This window comes from Sarcophilus harrisii, chromosome 1, assembly GCF_902635505.1.
Source record: "Sarcophilus harrisii chromosome 1, mSarHar1.11, whole genome shotgun sequence".
NCBI classification, from domain to species: Eukaryota; Metazoa; Chordata; class Mammalia; order Dasyuromorphia; family Dasyuridae; genus Sarcophilus; species Sarcophilus harrisii.
This window is the reverse complement of record NC_045426.1, coordinates 309,670,450-309,691,554: the sequence shown is the minus strand read 5'-3', so window position 1 is coordinate 309,691,554 and position 21,105 is coordinate 309,670,450. Positions and strand designations below refer to the sequence as shown.

The 21,105-nt window shown below is 36.0% G+C and overlaps 1 protein-coding gene across 25 annotated transcripts in view; it reads left to right on the top strand.

Moving 5' to 3' along the window:
• The window catches only part of RBFOX1 (RNA binding fox-1 homolog 1), a 1,689,737-nt gene that overhangs the window by 1,286,368 nt on the left and 382,264 nt on the right, over positions 1 to 21,105 (top strand). For 3 of the 25 annotated variants that reach the window (XM_031951290.1, XM_031950941.1, XM_031951654.1), the window contains exon 1: positions 248 to 644. The exons of the other annotated variants lie outside the window; for them this stretch is intronic. In XM_031951290.1, coding sequence (XP_031807150.1) covers positions 501 to 644 — 144 coding nt within the window. In that variant the 5' untranslated portion in view covers positions 248 to 500. Of the gene's footprint in view, positions 1 to 247; positions 645 to 21,105 lie in introns of those variants that run through there. 25 annotated transcript variants of the gene reach the window in all.

The following is a 21,105-nucleotide window of genomic DNA, read 5'->3' as shown; positions in this document are numbered from 1 at the left end:
TCTCTCTCTCTCTCTTCCTTTCTCTCCCTCTTTCTCTCCCTTTCTCTTCTTTCTCTCTCTCCCTCCCTTTCCTCCCCCTTCTCTCTTTCTCTCCCTCTCTTCCTTAGTCAGCAGCTACTGTGGTGTGAGACAAGCCGGCTCTCACTGTCATTGAGGAAGTTCTATTTGTTCATCAATAGGCTGCAGGCTGCTGTTGTGTCTTCCTTCTCCCCCCCCTTAAAGTAGGGTGGGTGGGAGGGTCAAGTTGAGGATTATTTCCAGTTAAAAAAAAAAAGGAAAAAGGAAACCAAAAAGGCAAAACAAAATATAGTTTTTAAAAAAATCTATCAAGTGGCCTTAGCTTAAGACAAATGAACGTAAGGCTCTAGAAACTCAAAAAAAAAAAAAAGGTAAAGGGGGGAGGGGGAGAGAGAGATACTGTTTTTTACTTAGATAATCAGCAAAATTAAAAAAAAAAATCCACCCAAACTGTACCGACAAGACAGGAGAAACGTGCTTGCATGCAAGCCTCTTCACTTGTTCTACGTAGACTTCAGAGAAGCACCATGCAGCATCCCCTCACGGGTGCAACCTGCGTAGCTCTCCCCAATGTGGGCATGTGTCCCCAGCTCTCCTGTGCCTTGACTTTTATGTACTTACAGCAGGTAAGTCGCGTTTCTTTTCTCAGCACCTTGCCTTGTTCCTGCATGGACATCATACCTATACCCCAGACCGGGGAAGATTCTATGCTTTTAGAGCCCATCTCTCGTAGGATGAGGGTATATAAACGAACTGCTTGGTGTTTGTGATGTTCGCTTTTGCATTGGGGGAGTAGGGGGGGAACGGGACAAAGAAGAGGTCTGTGTGTTGGGGATAGAAGGGGGGGAATCTTTTTCGTAGAATAGCTCCTTACATCAGAAATCCCTTTTATTTCAAGAAATCTTCACCCAAAGCTGTTTGCACATATGCTTAATACTTTGATTGTCTTACTCATATATACAGTACCAGAGTTCCAGCCATAAAAATGGTGTGCTTTCTTCACTTGCAAGCATAAATTGCACTTATAATGTAAATGTGCCCAGTGGCAATTTCATTCTAAGACCTCTTTGAAGCCAGGAATTTTAAGTCTTTGTTGAGGCGCTCTGCTGACTACAATTTCAATCAGACTGATTTTAATTAGGAAAAAAAATGTTTTTAAGTTTGCTTGTGTTTCCAAACTGGCAGACTGCACGCCGAGGATCACAGTATTTGAATTATAGACCTATGTCAGCCTAGAAATTTGCTTCAAAAATCAAGGAACAATGCCTTGTTCTAGTCATGTTTAATGATGGGTTTTGTTTGTTTGTTTGTGTTTTTAGTTGTTTGATTTTTTTTTTTTATTCGTTGGCTCCAGCATCGGTAGGAATCCCCCCTTCCTCTTTCCTTCCCTCCCTCCCTCCCTTCTCCCTCCCGCCTTCTCTCTCTTTTTTTTATGGTCTCGCCGAGGATTTTTTTTTTTCTTTTCCCTTTGCAGTCTGCGTGCATTTCACTGTGTTTTTTTGCTATCTGTCTCCCCGAGTATTATTAGATCTCTGAACTGGAGTTGGTTAGGTGGGTTTGGAATCCTGACTATTGCATGGGGTGGTGGTTCCCCCCTCCCCCCTTTCTTTAAATTAGTGATTCATCATTATAGGAAAGGGGCAGTACCTCTGAAATTCAAAGATTAGAAATAGGTTTTCATGCAAATGAGAAATGTTTTAGCTTCATAATTCTGCCTATACTATTTGGAGAGTTTAAAATCATTTCTAGTCATTTCATGTGCTCCTGATAACTCACCTAAAGTATGCCTTTTATTTGGCATTTAGGAGCTGACACCAAACTTGGATTGGTGGAGTTAAGATTATTCCTACTCCAAAGATCTAGAAATGACATACATATATGCAGATTTCTGTTTTGAAATTATATGTGATTTGATATCAACTTTATCTCCTGAAGAAAGTAGCATTTAGGATTATTCCGTGTGGAAAGCCTATTTAGAAACATCCAATAATTTTAAAAGTGCCCTGGGATTGGGGTGCCTCATTCTAAATATTATTTTATTTCATTTCTCCTTTAGTAACCTGTGCCGGGAAATATTTCCCCAGAGAGTGCTGGTAACATACTAAATGATTCATTTGGCTCTACAATTTATATGTGCCTGTGCTGCTTGTGTGTATATATATATATATGTTTGTGTGAATGCATGTGTTATCCGTTAAATGAATGTGCTAATAGGTGTTTTATGTAAACTAAGGATAAGTTGTATAATAATTGATTCACTAATATTAGTTGGTCCTTTGTATCCTACCTACATTTATTTCATTTAAAAAAATCATTCATTTCATAGGTTGTTACATAATATATAGAACAACATAATAATTCAGCATTCTGGATCGTTTCCTCCCCACCCCCCACTCCCTTACTCCCCATTTTTGGTGTTTGTTCCTCTAAAGTTGTCAAATATCAGTTTGTTGACTTAGGCACAGCATGCCAAAGGAAAGAGTGACATAAGGTGAGAGGTCATTTTCACCATGCAATAAACTGGTAGAAATGATTACATAAAGGTGAGGTGTAGAGGTTGTAATAATCTTGTGTGATCTATTGCAGTATTTTTATGCAAACATACTTTGGTATGGGTTCTTTTGAATTTAAGGAAATAGTGATTGTCAGTACAAATCTTTAGAAGTGATTAAATCAGTTGCCACTTACTATTTTGAGAACAAGATGAGAAGTGATACTTAAAATGTGCTTTAGAGTTCTTTTTTTGTCCTTGTTGGTATATCATGTTTTTAACTCTTTGGGTGAAAAGACCTATAGAGTAATATCGAGGATAGTGGGTTATAAATGTGATAGTAGTTTTGTCTTGCCTTACTGTCAGATATGAAGCCTGTGGCATAGAATAAGTAGACATTAATTTCAAGCATCTTATTCAGAATTGTAGGTTTTTCAATAGCTCTATCTGTCCACCTCCTTAAAGAATAAATCTTTTGGGAGGTATTTTCAGACTGATTTACCTGTGATTATCACTTTTGTCATGAATTTTGTGACATACTCCAAATATTGAATTTGTTTTAGAAATTCAAATAGTTGTTTAATTTAAAAAAGCATTAAAAGATACACCAATCCAATGGATTTAGAATGACTCTTCATTTCTTTATTGCTCAAACAGGTGAACTATAAAACATTATTTTAAAAATCATATCATATTGAACATAAAAAGAAAACCTTTTAAGACTATTTGCTCTTTAAAGTAAGATCAAATAAAATATATGACTAAAATCTGATTTGGATTTTATGTTTCCTTTGCTCAAAACTACTATTGTAAAAAAACAAACTCTCCAGGTTTAATAGATGTTACTCAGTAGATTCTTCATTGATATAGTTTCCCTGCTACCAAAGTTGAATACTATTCCTTGGGCAATGATTGTATTATCTGTTCCTCTGTGACCCTCTTCCCCCTTTCCCCTAATAATATTTATCACTCTTTTCTACTCCAAGTTCATACATACTCAGCAGCCAAACTGTCTTTCTCTCTCTGTTTTCCAGGACTTATTTTAAAAACAAATCCAACTAATATATAAATATGCAGACTCAATCAAAGTGATGGGGGAGAAGTCAGGCAGTTAATTCAAGTTAAAACAGACAAACCAGGAGGGAGAAACCTTTTTGTCTAAAATATCTAAATCATTTTGGCAATGAGAAGAACATTTTGATGGCTAATTGATTTCATTTCTGGATAACTTTATTTTTTGTCTCTTATTCTTAGAATAGTAACAATCCCTGTCTCCTTCTTATCCCCCCCCCCCATTTCCAAGATTCAACAAGCGGTATTCTGGAACTAAAGAATATTATATGATACTTTTCACACCTAGACATTGATTCTGATGAGGTTATTATCATTAAAAAGGACAAAAAAGTAAGCATTATTAGTGCTCAGAGATGGGGGGAGAGAGGGAAAAATGGGATAGATTCTTGGGAATTATTCTGTTCTCTAGAGCAAGCCAATGCTTAGGTCACTTTTCCTGTTTGACATTCAGTATTTGATGGATTGGTGTTGGCTCCATAGTGTCATCTATCAGGTGTGTTCTGAAATGGTTATTTTACCAGGTAAACCACAAAAGACATCTATAGTGCTATAAGAAAATTCATACATGCGGTATTCAAAGTCATTTGAACTGTGGATATATCAATATAGCCAAAGGGGTATCATTATTATATATTTTCTGCAAACACCTTGTATAAGTCATTTTAATATGGCTGACAAATTTTCAGTCTTGATGTGAACTAAGGTATAAATGGAATCTTTTTTTCCTTGTGAGAAGAAATGAATTAGCTGTCTATAGGTATTCCCTTTTTTCTTAATCCAAGTACCAAAAATCTTTTTTTTTTTTTCCTGTAAGGGTTATTCTACAGAGGGTTGGCTAGGTGGCAGGACAGACTTTTTGTTGTCTTCACTCTAACTATATGATGGGTTTTCCCACAGAGTTAGATTTTTATACAGTATTTTAACTTCCCAAAAGGAATCTAATAGTATATTGACTTACTTTCTCCTGTTTTTATGCCTCCCGTGCCTACTCCCAGCTTTCTTTTAAAATCTTCCCCATCTATCAAGTGCTATTCAGTATCTTTTTATTAGATGAAATAAGAAAACTAGATACTTAAATTCCACATGTTTTGTTGTTGTTGTTTTTTGAGACGAAGAATGTCTTTAAAATGGACCATGCCATTGTCAATATCTTACGATTGGTAATTTTTTTCCATTTAATGATGATACATGTGGTTTGTTTTAAATAGTGAAGTGGTTTGTACAAAGGGTAATTTCTCTTAAATGAAGTCATTGCTCATAGTGGACATCCTCAGATCGAAAGCAATTGAACTGAAACCTCCATATCAACCTTTTCTGTCTTTAATTAGAAAGTAGTTCACAGCATAGATAGTGATCTGAGCTACTGGCTTTCATACTCCAGATAAAAAACAGGGGAAAATAGCCCCATGCACAAGCCAGAGATATAAATTTAGGAAACATTAGATAGGCTATAACCATTATGGTCATGGAGAAGAGTTCAATTCTCATTCAAGTTACTTCCCTTATGCTACTCAATCTGATGATTTATCTTTTTTTTTTTTTTTTAAATCACATTCTCTCTTCATGGCTTAATTCAATGTTGATTTATTAGATTGGGCTGTGGATTGGGGTAGTCAATGATGTCAATAATGTAGAAAAGAATTAAGAGAGATTATCTTCATGTCTAAATTGTTTAAAGAATTAAAATGTCTTAGATGAATACATTTCTGGGCACTGATTGCTGATTGATAAAGAACCAGTATCACTGTCCTAATAGGGAGTCCCCTTTTTCATAAAGTTTTGGCCACTTGAGAAATCCTCTTTTTTTTGCATTTCCTAATTTAAGCAAGAATTTAGTATCTGACCGTGTTGGTATATAAACACTAACCTTGCTGTCCAAAGTGTGCCTCCATTTCGGATCCAGGAATAGAGCCTGTGGTTTACTCTAGCAGATAGGAAATTGTTTCTTTTTCATTCTAACTATGCCTGCTATAAAATTATTTAATCTGGATTATGAAAATTCTGCTCATTTGTTAGTTTACCAACTCGAGCTCTGCAAATTTTAGTTCTGTCTTATTTCATGGCAATTTTCATGTGAGAACATATAACCCTGCTTATGCTTGCATGAGCAAAGGAAGTCCACATTACCGATGCTCACTTGCCATCTGTTTTTCTTACAGCTGGGCCTTGAATAATTGTCCAGTAGCTGATGGACTGAGGGTAGACAATCTTTTTAGGGTTTTCTGATTCATTTAACCAGCCTCCCTGCCCCAAGAGGAAACATAATGCTTGTTTATTCGTATTGGTTGGGTAAAAAACAGTGTAGTTTGTCAGGCAAATAATAGTGTTCCAGAAGAGAAAGAAATTGCACCATTGTAAACAAGGTTGATGCATTTGCGCCTAAGGGGGCAATGTGGCACTCTCAGGAAATGTCATCATTTGAATGAAACAAATCTGACAAAGTGTGGGTGTAATTGTCCCATCTGGAGAGACCTTTTAATGTACATGAAGAAATGTCCCAGTGTGTTATTTAATTCAATTAAGAAGAATAAAATAAGTTTGTTTCATCAATAAAGTTTTTTTTCTAACACGTCTTAGATGTAAGGAAAGTGGCACATCTGTTGGAGAGGATTATTCTGCCCAGGTGATTGTCATTTTCTGAGGATGTGCTTTATCTGGTCAACTGGAGTTGGGGCCATGTTGAAAAAAAGATCAGCTCTTCATAAAAGCATGAACTACCTTGATTGGGTCCCATTACTCCTTGATAATTACTCAGACAGAAGCCTGAGAAATGGAGAGCTACAAAGTCTTATAGCTGCCTAGAACTGTGAAAGAAAGTGAACATCTGACGAGAACATTTTGGGGGAGGAGGACACTTCAGTCTTTCTTTGGATAATATTTTTGCTTTCAGAGTTTCCTAGATAATGAAAGTTGGCAAAATGTATAATTAATGGAGGAGAGAGAGAGAGACACACACACAGAGAGACAGAGAGAGACAGAAACAGAAAGGAGAGAGAGAGAGAGAGAGAGAGAGAGAGAGAGAGAGAGAGAGAGAGATTGGGGGAATAACAGGAGAGAAAAGGTAGATGGAAGAGTGATATGGAAGCATTTTAGAGGGCACAAATCACTAAAGCTTTGAATATTTAGTCTTTTACTCGGTGGCAGGTGATACCTTTGTCTTAAGACTAAGAGTTATTTTACAAAATAGAATATTAAGGATATTGGGGGAAGAGAAAACTGAACTGGGTTAATCTTAATTTCCTATGACCAAGGCAAAGAAAGTGAGCCCAAATTTATAAGCCTTGTACCAATTTGCTTGCTCCAAGATGAACTGGTAAGTGGTACCCTATCCTGGGCGGGCAAACCCCTGGAATCTCAGGCTTGGGTGCCCAGCACATTGTGATGAAGCTCTCTTGAGAAGCAGTCTGACCTGCCAGCTCCGTCGTGGCTCAAAGGTGCACAGGTGATTGATTTATCAGGTGGCAGCCGATGTGTCGAATACACAGGCTCTCTTGAGCAACTTGTGCTCTTTCTTTGCCTGAATCAGTCATTTCCTCCTGACTAGCCGAATGCAGAGGAATTGACTTCTTTTCCCTGGCACTCCCCCTCCTCCTCTGTCAGTGCAGCAGCCCAGTGAATTTAATTAGGGAAAATAGCATATTTAATGTCTATAGTGTGCTGAGTACTTGTAGTTGGGGCCTTTGGTCTTTTGCACTGTAGCAGGCTCCAGCTGAGGAGAGAGCTCACTCTGTTTTGATCCTGCTCTTTTTGTTGTGTTAAACACATGCAGAATCAAAATTAGGAGCTGTAGTAAGAGCTAAAAGCACACGGAGGGTTAGTTTGGGCTCCCAGTGAGGTAATGATTTTTTGCAGATATGGAACCAGAGTGCATGCTAGTTAGGATTGAAGCACCAGAACTGTTCCAGTGATGATGAATGGGAACACAAATGGCTTCATCTTAATAAGGCTGGTTTGTGTGTGTGCAGTAGTGTGTGGTTTTGTTTGTTTGTTTGTTTGTTTTCGTGTTGATGGAGAGGAGAATGTTTGATTTTTGACCATTGTTCAGCTTCTGGCTACATTTTTATTATCCCAAACCACAGTCATCGAGTCCTTTGTCTTCCCTTCTCTCTCTCTGTAAGTATGCTTACTTCCTCTCTCTGCATGAGCAACATTATGAGGGTTGTTACTCAGCTCTTCCAAGAAGTCCCTTAGCCCGAGATGCTTTCTGGGCTTCATTTTTCTGGATGCTTATTCTGCCTGTTCAATAGCAGAAAACTTGGGTCTTTTAAAAATGTGTTTTCAAGATGGAAATCGGGCGGCAAGAACAGACGTTTAGAAACAGGGCGACGAAATTGTGAGGTTCAAGCTGTGCGAGTTGGACTCCATCAATAACAATTGGCCTGGGAAATTGGGCTGAAAAACTTACTTTAGGTGAGCCCCATGAGGGGTCAGATGCTCCCAGAAGTTGGTCAAAACTTCTTACGAATCAAATGGGCCATTCCCCCTGACCCTCTAGCAGACAGGTATATTTATGATACACCGCTGGTAAAGTGAAGTCAGAGCATCCCCATTTTGGGGCCTCCTAATTTACCTGCAGCTTTCTTCCCTCCCTGTCAGCTGTTTGTCCTGCCTGTCTTTAGGATATAATATGGCTACATAGCTCAATTAATGATCTATGACAAGAGAAGGTGAAAAGATTTTCTCTCTTTTCAGAAGCAAAGTTATTTACTTTCAAAAGCTGACAGAACAGCACTGCAGGGGCTTCATTTATTTCTGTTCAGAATGTCATTATTTTGTAATGCAGAGGAACTTTGGCATGCGTTGCAGACTTATTCGTATAATCTTTATTATGCTGGTGGACTACTTCAGTGTATATTATTTCTGAGGTTTTCACCCTACACCCACCTCAGCCCATTCTTTTTTTTTTTTTTTTTTTTTTTTTTTTTTGGTAGACTGGGTTCCTGTGCTTCTTCATTAGTAGCCAGTAGTTGTGGAAGGTTCGCCACTCAGAGAACATTCTTGCTTGAATCTGGAGTGTGTAGAGTCAGGCTTCAGGACTCCCACCTATAAGAGTGATTATGTTTCTGGTTGCCTATTATTTGTCCTGTTTCTCCCAGTGCAAAGCAGGTTGGTGTGGGATTGTTATTTCAACATTACTTTTTATCTGCCCTGCATCCTCACATTTCTGAATAGTAAACGTATCTACTAAAAATGAACTTTTGGAAATCTATTCTTTTTTTTTTTCATTGAAACTCTATGATGGGTTCATTTGTAGTCATAATCTTCCTCAAATTGTGTAATGTTTTTGCTTCAATTTTGTTGTGAGCTGTAAAACTAGGAGGAAAAAAACCATTATTTTCTTTTCTTAATTGTGCACCTGAAGAGTCTTCTGTTATAGACCATCTTTCAGAAATGGTAAGCCTCAGAATCTGCTTAAATGACTGACTCCTGCCCTCACCTTGTCCCCCATCCTCAAAATTACTTTGTTTCTTTCAGCTTTTTTGCTTCTTTTGAAAGGTACAGAAGATAATATTATAACATAGGTCTTGGGAGACTCATAAGAAACAAGGCAATAGTAGAAGTGCCTAGTTTTCCTTGGGCATGAATGATCTCTCCTCTGTGCTGGATCTCTTTTTGGATCCATAAAAACCTGTATCTTTGATCATCTCCTTATTAAACAAGATTCTTCTCCATTTTTATTGGAGGAAAATAGTTCAGCATAATCAATAATCACATAATTGTTTTATAGTTTTTTGAATTTTTAAATTCTAAGTCCATGAACAAATGAGAAACAAATGCAAAGTAGTCCTATCATCTCTTCCTAGATAATTGAAAAAAATTTAATGTATTTCAGTCTACTTTGAAATTGTAGTAGTTGAGAGAGAAAGGGAAAAGGGAAAGTACAAGACTATTGGGAAGCGTCAAACAGAGAATGATGGAGTACATTTCCTAGCAGCCAATTCCAATCCCAAAATCCCTGTTGTGCAGAAGGGCTTTCCAATGAACACAGGAAATGCAGCCATTGCCCGGCACAGTATTAATGATTTATACACGCTGCATCACTGCTTTTGTTCACCAGCAGGTCCTGGTCGTGTTAATAAAGGAATTTCAGGGAGCAGGGTCCCGGCATGCCAAGCTGTTTTTGCTCAATACGGCAAATGTTGCTTCATAAATCAAAAGAATTTAGTGCTGTACAACCTTTCTGAGCTTCAGAGATTTTTTTTTTTAATCTGATTCACCTAGGAATATTTTCATTGCTTTTCTATAAAGAATGAATGAAGTCCTGGATGAGATCTCTCTCAGCTGTTTTAGGGTTGATTGGTTAGCTTCACCGTAACATTATGCATCCATTTGTTTCCCATTTGGTATTTATGCTTTATGGTGTTGTCTATGGAAATAGGCTGACACCATTTTATTAGCATAAAGAGATGCAGATCGTATTAAATTCTGTCTTCCCTACTATATATTACCAAATGAAACAGGAAATTCGAGTTTACAGTAAGCAAAGTAAGCAGCTTCCTTTATGTAAAGTCAGAATATGATGACACTACTGTACAGAAATGTACACAGTAAAATAAGAGATTTATTTTAAATTGTAGTTTTGTTAATTCTTTACTTATTTGAAGAAAGAGGATCAACTTTATTTTAGGAACAGGTGAGAGTTTACTTTTCTGAATTAAGCTTTTTTATTTCAAAAAAAAAAAAAACTTTGTCCTTTCCAGATCACTATAATATATCACAGCTTTGCTTTTGTTTTTAATTATATATACATGTATATGTAACCATATAGATACTATAGTGCAGAATAACATTATCTTTTTTTAAATTTGGCATGTACATATATCTATATGTATGTCTACATCTATAACATCTACACAAACCACTATAAGCCAGAATAACTTTGCCTTTGTTCTAATTTTTTTGGTTTGTAATGTAATTACATACATGTAAATATATCTATATTTATCTACCTCTCTATATATGTATAGATAGCTATATTTATTTATCTGTACACTCATGCAAGCATGTACATGTGTGCACCCCCCATACGTACATATATGTGTGTGTGTGTGTATACACACACACACACACACACAAAAAAAAAAATATATATATATATATATATATATGTATTTGCTTTAAGGCACTCTTTTTCTTTCTCTAATGATTTGTTTGGGATATCTCTGAGTTCCTTTTAAAGTTAAGTTCACACAGATAAGATGGTATATTTGGATTTCCACTACTCATATGCATGCTTGGTTTGAATACAATTTTGTTCCCATTCAATTAGCAATGGGAATTAAATTATAACAGGGGACTCAGCAAGTATCCAAAATAAAATCAGAGTGAATTGCATCCTATATATTCTGTCTATTACTATGATATTTTGCTTGTAAAGCTGTAGGTATTTTTTCAGGCCAGGTTGTAAACCTGAAGAGAAAACACACATATATTATAGGAAGGAAACATGCTTATTCAAAAGAGTTGCCATATTATTTGGGGGGGGGAGAATAAAACTTATTCATCATGAAGTAGAAAGTTTTGCTAATAGGACATATGGTATTCTCTTGCAAACATTTAAAATTAGATAGTTTTTGAAACTATGGGTAGTAATCAGCAGTAGGGAAATTAAAACAAATATTCCTTTAAAATGACTTATTTTCATGGTCTCTTTTATTAAAGGATGAAGATAGAATGTACATAAATAAATACAAATTTAATTTTTTTCATGACAAGATCAGTTAATATACCATAAATGGATTAGCGAGGCAGGTGTCCAGCCAATGAGGTTTATGTTTATATTGTACCCTTTTTTATTTATTTGTTCTCTATTATTTGAATTCGTGAGTGTCTCATTGTCTTTAATTATGTCTATGAGGCACAAGACAGCAGTCAACATCTGCTCTATTGTTTCCTTGGTTTACATATAGCTTTGATGAGTTATTAAACAATCTATTTTCAAACAAAAAAAAGAGAAACCAACAGAACACATTATTTTGGGAAGTCATTATTATGCCATTACCATTTAGGTTTGCTGCTTGACCCAAATAAATATTCCTTTATTTGAAAGTCTATTGATTGGCATTATATAAAAATGTCTTAACTCCCATCCCCCCAAAATAAAATTTCTAGCTTATAAGTACAGTGTGTCAGAAAAATGGTGTCACTACCATGAAAGTACTTTACTTTTTAAATATGACTTGGAACATGAAGTAATGAATTCTGCAAAAGTATCTTCAGCTTAACTAAGAGAAAGGATTTGATATATTTTATTTGTAGGATATTTGAGAAAGAATAAAGAAAAATAGGGAATGGGAAAAAAACATGAAAATTAAATTTTAAAATCAGTGCTATGTTATATAAAATTACTGTGTCTACATGGGCCAAACCTTTTAGAAAATATATGTCTGTGTGAGATTGTGGGTGTGGATGTGGATATGTTTATAGCAATAGGTTTATCCCAAATAATCCTAAGTATTGAAAAAATTGTCCTTCTCAATTGCTGTTTTGCTAAACTGATGTTTTTCTATATCTTATAAGAAATATGCAAAGTGGAGAGGGTCTGTGCCATTCATAATGGTGTGATTGTTTTAAACCTAATCCTCTATTTTACTAAGTGAAAGGGGTGTAAAAGTTCTTTTATTTTTCTAAGCTCCTGAAAGATAACTTTCAGGCTATAGGATCCCATGTAGAGCTTAAAGACCAGACTTTTGAACTGGGGTGCCCTTCAGTAGATGCAGGAGTCTGCTGATCAGCATATATCAGGATGTTCAACAGAATGATTCTCCAAGTAATAATACACAGAAAGAATAAACAATTCCCAGTGTTTCTTTCCTGTGAGAGAGTACCACAGAACTCTCTATTTTAGAAGAATAATTAATAATAATACTTATTCATAATTATATTTTATCAAGAGAGGGAGTAGAATGGACAGAATTCTGGGCATAGTGAAGAAGATCTGAGTTTAAATCCTGCCTCTGATACTAGAGTTTCAAATTATAGATACCCATAATTTCAAATTTTCAAAGGTCAACTTAATCATCTATAAAATAAAGGTGTGGGGGAAGGGCAAAGGATATGAAGTAAATCATCTTTAAGGTCACTTGTACATCTAATTCTATAAACTCATAATGATATCTGCAGCTCACAATCACCAAGTGAGATAGATACTATAGGTATTCTCATATTATTTCACTGATGAGGGAACTGATGCTCAGAAAGAAATGGGATCTTTTGCCCCTGATCATACAATTGATTAGGGTCAAAGGTGGAATTCAAATCTGAGATCTTTCAATGACAAATCCAATATTTTATCTATGGCACGGTATCCATTACATTCTATGTGAAAGTTACTCAGAGAGGCTCCAAATTTTTACATGGAGCTTATTTCTGTCATTCCATGTAACTCAGAGGATTCTACTCCCCAATTAGTAGAAAGGCTGTGAGTCTTTTAGATAGCTTTTATGCATGAAAGGGAGATGCTAAAAGGATCATTTGTCTCTTAAAACAGATCTCTACATAAGTGAAGTTGAGTTGCAACCCTGAAATAAATGGGTAAACTGAAATCTATCAATTTCCATATTGAACTCTTTGCAGTATTGTTGCAGGAAGTATGAACAAACAGTAAATATTTCATGTAATGCTTGGTTGTTTAGTTCAAGTCTCTTGTAGCTGCATGTGGGAAAGCATTAGTTCCTAAAGATCTAGTGATAAACAGGATATATTTGTAAGCATTTAGGAAAAAGGGAGGTTTTCTATCTCCCCATAATCGAGGCTTTTAAGATTGATATTTTTGCATCTTGTTGAATATTATTTTGCAATTGTGCATTCAGTATTTGGCATGGAACAAAACAGCGCACTTTGTATGCAGGGCTAATTAAGAACACTTACCTCCTCCTCAGCTTTCCCTATAAATCAATCAGAAGTGGTTCAAACACAATGGAAGCTTACAATGTGTCCCTTTAAATGGCAGTGTCAGCTCCTTAGGAGATTTGGTGTGTATTGGGCCAATGTTGTTATTTCCCAGTTTAATGAATGCATGCCAGAGAGTGTTCATGGGAAGAGTTTACTGAAAACTCGGAGCTGAAATGTTTTTTTTGTCCTACCTTTTCAATGCTTGATGTCGTAGTTGTGATAACTGGCCTCCTCATTGTTTAGGAGTAAAATAAATTCAGCCTTCAATTTAAGAAAAATGTCTTAAGAACTTTCAGAGCCCCAAACTGAATTGGATTGTTTCTGGAATTAGTAGGATGTTCATCCAGGGAATTTTTAAAGTGAAAGTTAGGTGACCACTTGTCAGAGATGTTGTAGAGACGATCCCTGGTCTGGTACAGGTTGGACAGGATCACCTCTGAGTTTTCTCAATTCTTTGCTGCTGTTATCTGAAGATGAATCAAATCCAGATTTATGTGGTATTTCCTTTATCTTGATTGCTTTAATATTTATCGGTCCAAAATTCAACTCAGGTTTTAGTTCCCATATCTGCAAAGGTACTATTAATGCAGTGTTGAAAATGATTGGTGAGAAAAGACATGGAAGGCCTTCTATGAAAAAGCATCATTTTAAAAAATAAGAACCAAAAGGAATACAAAAAAAAAAGCCTCAGAGTATAATTTTTGCACAAATGTCACTTGGTTGATTAATTATTCCTAAAATGTGCCACCTATGTAGAAAGGGTACTATGCCACTTTTCTTGTAATAAAATACAAATGGGATAATGTTAGAGCAAAATGCATGCACATTTTGGTCTTTGCAAATAGCCCCACAATGAAGACACTTTGTTTCGTGTGTGTGTGTGTGTGTGTTTCTGTGGACATGCAAGTTGGGTCAAGAAAAGGAAAATGGTTGGATTTCTCTAGTTTCTTAATGTAAACTCATTCCTAAGTATTAATGCTCTTGTTTGTTTTACATTTTAGCATGGGAATCACTGGTTTTTATGCAGGCATTTTTATGTGGCTTAGAATTCTGTGCACAGTTTTGCTGTGGTCCTAATTCATGTTTTAATATCTTGAGGGAAATTCTCTGAGGAATGAATTTACAAGGTTTCCAACTGGAAAGGGCTGGGGATTGCTACTGTTAGCTCCCTGCCATGACGTTTAGTTGAATCAGAAGGCACATTTTAAACAAATGTGTGAGCAAGCAGAGGCATACCCTCAAATCTTTTTCCTCCAACAGTAGCTCCCTCCATCAGAAGACCATAGATTAGAGCAGGAAGAGATTGCAAAAATTATTCTGTCTAACCCCCTTCATTTACAAGTGAGCAACCCTGGCTCAGAGAGGTTAAGTAACTTGTCTAGACTCAACAGGTAACATGTATCACAGCCTGCACTGTCATGCTGACTCCATAAACAGTGGTCTTTCCATTTTACTGCAATGCACCAAGACCCTCCACTTAGTTGGAAGGAGAGCAGATTACTTCTTATTCTTACATTCTTCTCCCTTGTCACGATAGTACGGGAGACTCACCTTCAGTTATAACTAAAGTACAAATTGTTGAGTCACAGAATATCATTGGTTAAAAAGATACCTTTGAAGATTTTCTTCTCATCTTAAAAAAAGAGTAACAAGTAACTTGATCAAGATCACAATGTAAATCATTGAAAGGATCAAGATTCACACTGTAAGTCATTGAAATGGTCAAGATTAGAACTCATTTCTCCCTGTTCAGAGTGGAGAGCTTTTGCTATAGCATCATGATAATGTGGTCTTTGCTATTACATCCAAAGATATAGAGATCGATTCCATGTCAACCCAGTGATCAGCCCTTGGAGTAAAAGGCAGAAACTCTTTAATTTTGGGATTTCATTTAAAATATCCATCCTCTTATTTCATTAAACCTACTGCAGTCTGCTTGTATTTTGTTCAGTTCTTTAGTCATATTCAACTCTTTGTAACCTTATGGGCTATAGCACACTAGGCCCTTTTATCTGCCCTATCTTCTGAAGACCATCCAAGATCCTCCTCTTAACCCTTGCTTTGGAGGTTCTTAGCTAGTGTTTATGAAATTTTTCTGTCGTGGATTCTTTTAGACTCAGAGAAGCAAAATGTAGGCTGGAACCTAAGTGAGCCAAACAAACCTGGAAGATATTAACAAGTCTGATTTTTTTTTTGAGAGTTGGGAAATTGTCCCTCTCTGTACATAGTAACCATCTTTGGCAAATCCAACAAGAATCCAGCTGTGTTGTGCTAATTTGATTTAACTGGTAGTAGCATATTAATATTGGATATGCTCAGAAATGATAGAACAGCCATAATGGTGGATGCAGTCCAGTACATATGAGCCACTTAGTTACAAATATAGCTGATTTGGAAGGTATGATAGTTCAGGAAGCTTAGGGAACACAATTTTGTTTATAAATTCAAAGCATCCTATCTTTTCTGGAAAATGGAAGGCTCCCAAGGGAGAGAAGGGAAATGTGCTTAAAATTCCCTTCTTGAAGAGAAATATCCTAAATTCCAGGAAGAGAGAATGGGTAGGAGTTGATGCAAGCTGGAATTTCTTTTTTCCATAATTTTGGGGAGAGGGAAAGGTAGAGGGCATAGCAAGTGAATATTAGTATTTGTGAGCCTTTCCTAGCCAGTATGCCCATGTTTCTTATCTCTTCCAGGAGTATTTGAAGATTTTCCTGAAGAACATAGATTTAGAATTATTGTTAAATAAAATGCTTAATCATTTTACAGATTTTGAAGCTGGAGTCCAGAGACACTAAAAGTGTCTTAATCCAAGGATTTGAATTCAGGTTCTTTGTTAAAATCCAATTCTTTTTCACACTATATTCATCATTTAGCATATTGGAAAATGGGACAGAAAATTCTTACTTTACACTTTAATAAAAAAAAGTAAAAATTTCTTTATTTCTATTTATTTCCCACTTACCTTCTCAGCATCTTAGATTCTGCTTCTGAGTTAGTGAGCTGTGTGTAAACAAGACACAAATCTCCAGAAGGACACTGAAATTAGTTTTTAGGATCAACAAGGTAATTGGTGCATTCCCCATATTAGTAGTGGCCCATGTTCCAGAAGTTCATTTTTAAAGAGGTTGCTTAGAACATAGACCTCATTTTCTTTTGAAAATAGTACTATAAACATTGTACAAAGATCAACTTTGATAGACTTAGCTCTTCTCAGCACTATAATGATCTAAAATTATTCCAAAAGATTCTTGATGAAAAGTATTATCCACATACAGAAAAAGAACTCTATGGAGTCTGAATGCAGATCAAAGTATGTTATTTTTCTTTTTGTTTTTTCTTTCTTGTGGTTTTTTCTTTTGTTCTAATTCTTTTTTCACAGCATGACTAATGTGGAAATATGTTTAAATGATTGTACATGTGTAATATATCAGATTGCTTTCCATCTTAGGGAGAGAGGAAAAAAAACAATTTGGCACCCAAAATCTTGTAATAAATGTTGAGAACTGTCTTTACATGTGATTGGAAAAAAAAATAAAAATTATAATATGAATGTTGGTTTAGTCCTTGTGAATTCAGAAAAGGTTATCCAAAACATGATGTGACTGAATTGTATTGTTAATAATTTTATTAAAACCCCCATTTTAACATGGTTTCTTTGAGGAAACAGTGATAGGATGGTGCAGTGGATAGATTGCTAGGCCCTGTTCTGTCACTTACTACCCCTGTTACCTTAAGCAAGTCATTTTAAACCTCTGACCACTATCAGGTAAATCCCTGAGAATTAGCAAGTAAGCCACAGGCAGTACTAGTGAAAGGAGCTACCATACTAAGAATGAAATCACAGATCTATTATTTATTTATTTGGAAAAATGTATTCTCAGTTCTGACTCAGGGAACAACTCAATTTTATGTAAAAAACACTGGATTCAGTCAGAAGCTCCAGCACTTTCTCCATTGTTATAGATGAATCCTTCTATCTCTCCAGGTCTTGCATTTGTCGTTTATAAAATAAAAGGATTGTACTAGCTCAAGAGCTTTTGACCTTTTCTGGTATTAGATCCATTTGGTAGAGTGAGAAGACTATAGATTACTTCTTAGAATAATAAATGCATTAAATAAAATATGGATGATTATGGAGTAAAATATGGAGTCCATTTATATTGAAATGCAGTTATCAAAATATTAAAAAGTAAATTAATGGACCCCAAGTTAAGAACCTCAGACTAGCTGATCCCTTCCAGCTCCTGTGAAAATAAGGTAAATCTCAGCTACACTAACAACTGGTTTTTGTAGCTATTAGAACTGATCGTGAGGACTGGTGATAAAGGAATGAGGGTGTAGTCATATATTGGGGTCTCCTTACATCTCCATGAAAGAGGGATACCTCCTCACACCTTTGTATCTGCATGAGTTCTCCATGCTTGAACAACAGAGTGAGATGCTTTGAAAAGCATCCTTTTTTTCTTTTTTTTAAATTTAAATTGTATTTTTTCTTCCTTTGGAATATGCAGTTTGGGTCAGGTGATTGAGTTCAAAACCTTTTTCCACTCACTACCTGTGTGACCTTATTTAAATTCTCTGGGCCTCATTTTCCTTATTTAGAACATGAAATAGCTAGAGTAGATTATCCCTGCAGTTGCTTCTGATTATATATCTATGGCCCTGTCACCTTAAAAACAAATACTGGAGTTAAGGAAAATTCCACTTATGCATTCCTCAGGAATTCTAAATTTATGAACAAAGGGCAATGCTTCCTAACAGCAAAAGTTGCTGGATAAAGAAATTTCATCTCTCTACAAATACACATAGAATCCCATTCATGCCACAAATTTAGAGACTTTGTTATCCTTTTCCAAAGTATGAGAAAGCATCCTGAGCCCTTGAAACTCTACTTATGGCCTCATATGCTAGTGATGCATCCTTCTTTCCCTGAAGTAAGATCTGCTGCCTTAGTATTCTGGAAACTACAAAGTCTTTTAAAATGACACTATATCCCTAACATATAAACCACTATGGCTCACTGCTTTATTAGTGAGTTTAATTTCTGACTTTAGGTTTACAGAGCAGCTTATAAATATTATCTCATTTAATTTTCCCAACAACCCTGAAAAGGAAATTTTATACCCATTTTACAGATGAGGAAACTAAGGCATTCAGAGGTTAATTGATTTGTTACAAAGGGAGTAAGTGTCTGAAGAAATATTTGTACTTCAGTCTTCCTAAATCCAAGTCAAGTATTCTACTCATGGTTCTATCTTATTGCCTAAGAATATTTATATATCAAAATCTCTTCATCTGCTTTTTTAAAATTAAAATTCTCCTACCCAACTAGATTGCAAACTCTGAGAAAAGAAGCCTTTTAGTTTCAGTATTCTTTTTAGTTTTTAATATCTTTATCCAAGTCCAGGATTGTGAGAGACCCACAGGTACTTTATAAATCTTTATTGACTTAATACATACTTATTAATACACCTAGCTTTTGGTATTAAAACTAGAGAAAGAGGGTTCAGCAAAGAAAGTTTTAAAAAATTTATATTCTTTTACAGACTAGCAGGGCGTTATAGTTAAAAAAGTATCTTAGAGGTAAACTAGTTTGAATTTCTCATTTAACAGATGAAGAAATCCCCATTTTTGAAGGCACTACCCATCTTCCCAACCACCAAAGTTTGCAATTTAAATATCACTCTATAGTCCTCACTGTCACTCCTTTCAGAGAGCTTCTCAGTGGCTAAATCTTGTGGTTTTTAATTGCTACTATACCTCTGCCATGCATCCCTCCTCTCCACTCACATGGCACCGTTTTAGTGGGCAGAGCCATGTCATCTCTCACTTGGGTATTGTAGCTGCTTCCTAAATGCTCTCCCTTCCTCAAGCAAGTCTTTCTCTTCCAGAGTCTGTGATCCCACACAGCCACCAAAAATCATGGCTATAACTGCCATTCCCTACCCAATAAAATACAGCAACTTTTTATTAAATCAAGGCTCATACATTAAATCTTCTTTTTGTCATTTAAAGCTATTCACAACCTGGGATGTTTCTACCTTTCCAGTTTTTGAATACTTTCCTGTGCTCCAGGCTCTCACCATAGATTTCCACAACCATAGTGACCTATTTTTTTATTCCTTACATATATCCCAAGGCAGCATGGTGGCAAGAATAGAGCTCTTGAGCCTAAAGTCAGAAAAAACTTGCATATTAATCTGGCCTCAGACTCCTGTTTGTCTCAGTTTCCTCATCTGTAAAATGAATTGGAAGGAAAGGCAAATCCTTCCAATATTTTTGTTAAGAAATCCCAAATGGGATTATGAAGAGTCAGACAAGTCTACAAAAGGACTGAACAGCAGCATAGAAGTTCCATTCTAGTATGATCTTTCTCCTCTTAAAAACCCTATTTCTTACTAGACTCAATTCAAGTTTTGCCTTCTTCAGGAGACATTTATTGATTACCTCAGTTGCTATATCTTTCCCCTCTTAGGTTACTTTGTATAATATCTTGTATATAATTTTGTATGTTCTCCTAATCTCTCTATTAGGTGTAAATTCTTGAAGGCAGGGATTATTTGCTTTTCCTTTGTAATCACATGATGTCTGGCAAGTAATAGGTAAGAGTAATAGGTGCTTAATAAATGCTTACTTATTGAATGAACAAAGAGCATTTAGTAAAGGATTACTATGTATTAAAGCCCAAGGGGGTTGCATTTTAATGGGGAGGGTGGCATATAAGAGAGTGTGTTCCAGGGAATATTGTGGTTTGGAAAGTTATAGGGAAGGTGAGTGGAGACAGGGGAATAGAGTCACACACTATAGATTCATGGGAACTGTGGCAGTATTGATTGATTGAATTTTAGGATTGAGTTTTAGGTCTTCTCATTCCCATTCAGCTTAGAACCTAACCTTTTCTTTTTTTTTTATTTTGGCAAATGGCAAACCATTAGGGTTTTGTTTTTAGTTATTTCCCAGTATACAACCCCAGCCTACCCCAATCCACTTTCATTGAACATAAGCCAAAATGTTTAAGATTTTTATAGAAATTTATCTAGTCATCCATGTATGTGTCTGTGTGTATGAAAAAGAAAGAAACACACACAAAGACAGAGAGAGAGACAGAGAGAGACAGAGAGAGAAAGAGAAAGAAAGAGAGAGAGAGAGAGAGAGAGAGAGAGAGAGAGAGAGAGCGCATATATTTATGTGTGTATATGTTGTCTGGTGCTGAACATCTATAAATTGAATGCCATAAAATGAGCACTGAAGAAAGCACCTTTAAGTAAGATAATAAGGCAACCCACCTGCTACCTTAGAGGATGTCAAGTTAATTCCCCAATTAAAGATACCTGTGAAAAAGTGTTTTATAGTTTTAGGAAGAAAGGGGAAGGAGATAGGTAAAGGTTGCAAGGGTTGGCCATGAGTCACCAGTGGCTTTTGGTCATGTGGACAAGGAAAAGTACTTCATTCTGACTGTTCTGCCTTTCATGCCATGAATACCAATGGAAGGGTACTAGGACACTAGAAGCTGAGATACAGCTTGAGCTGGGTTCTCCACAAGAAAACTTGCCTTGGTGGGAGCGATTTAGGGTCTAATTCAGTTCAGCCTAATCAAGAGTAAATATCTTAAAAGTAGGAATGTAAGG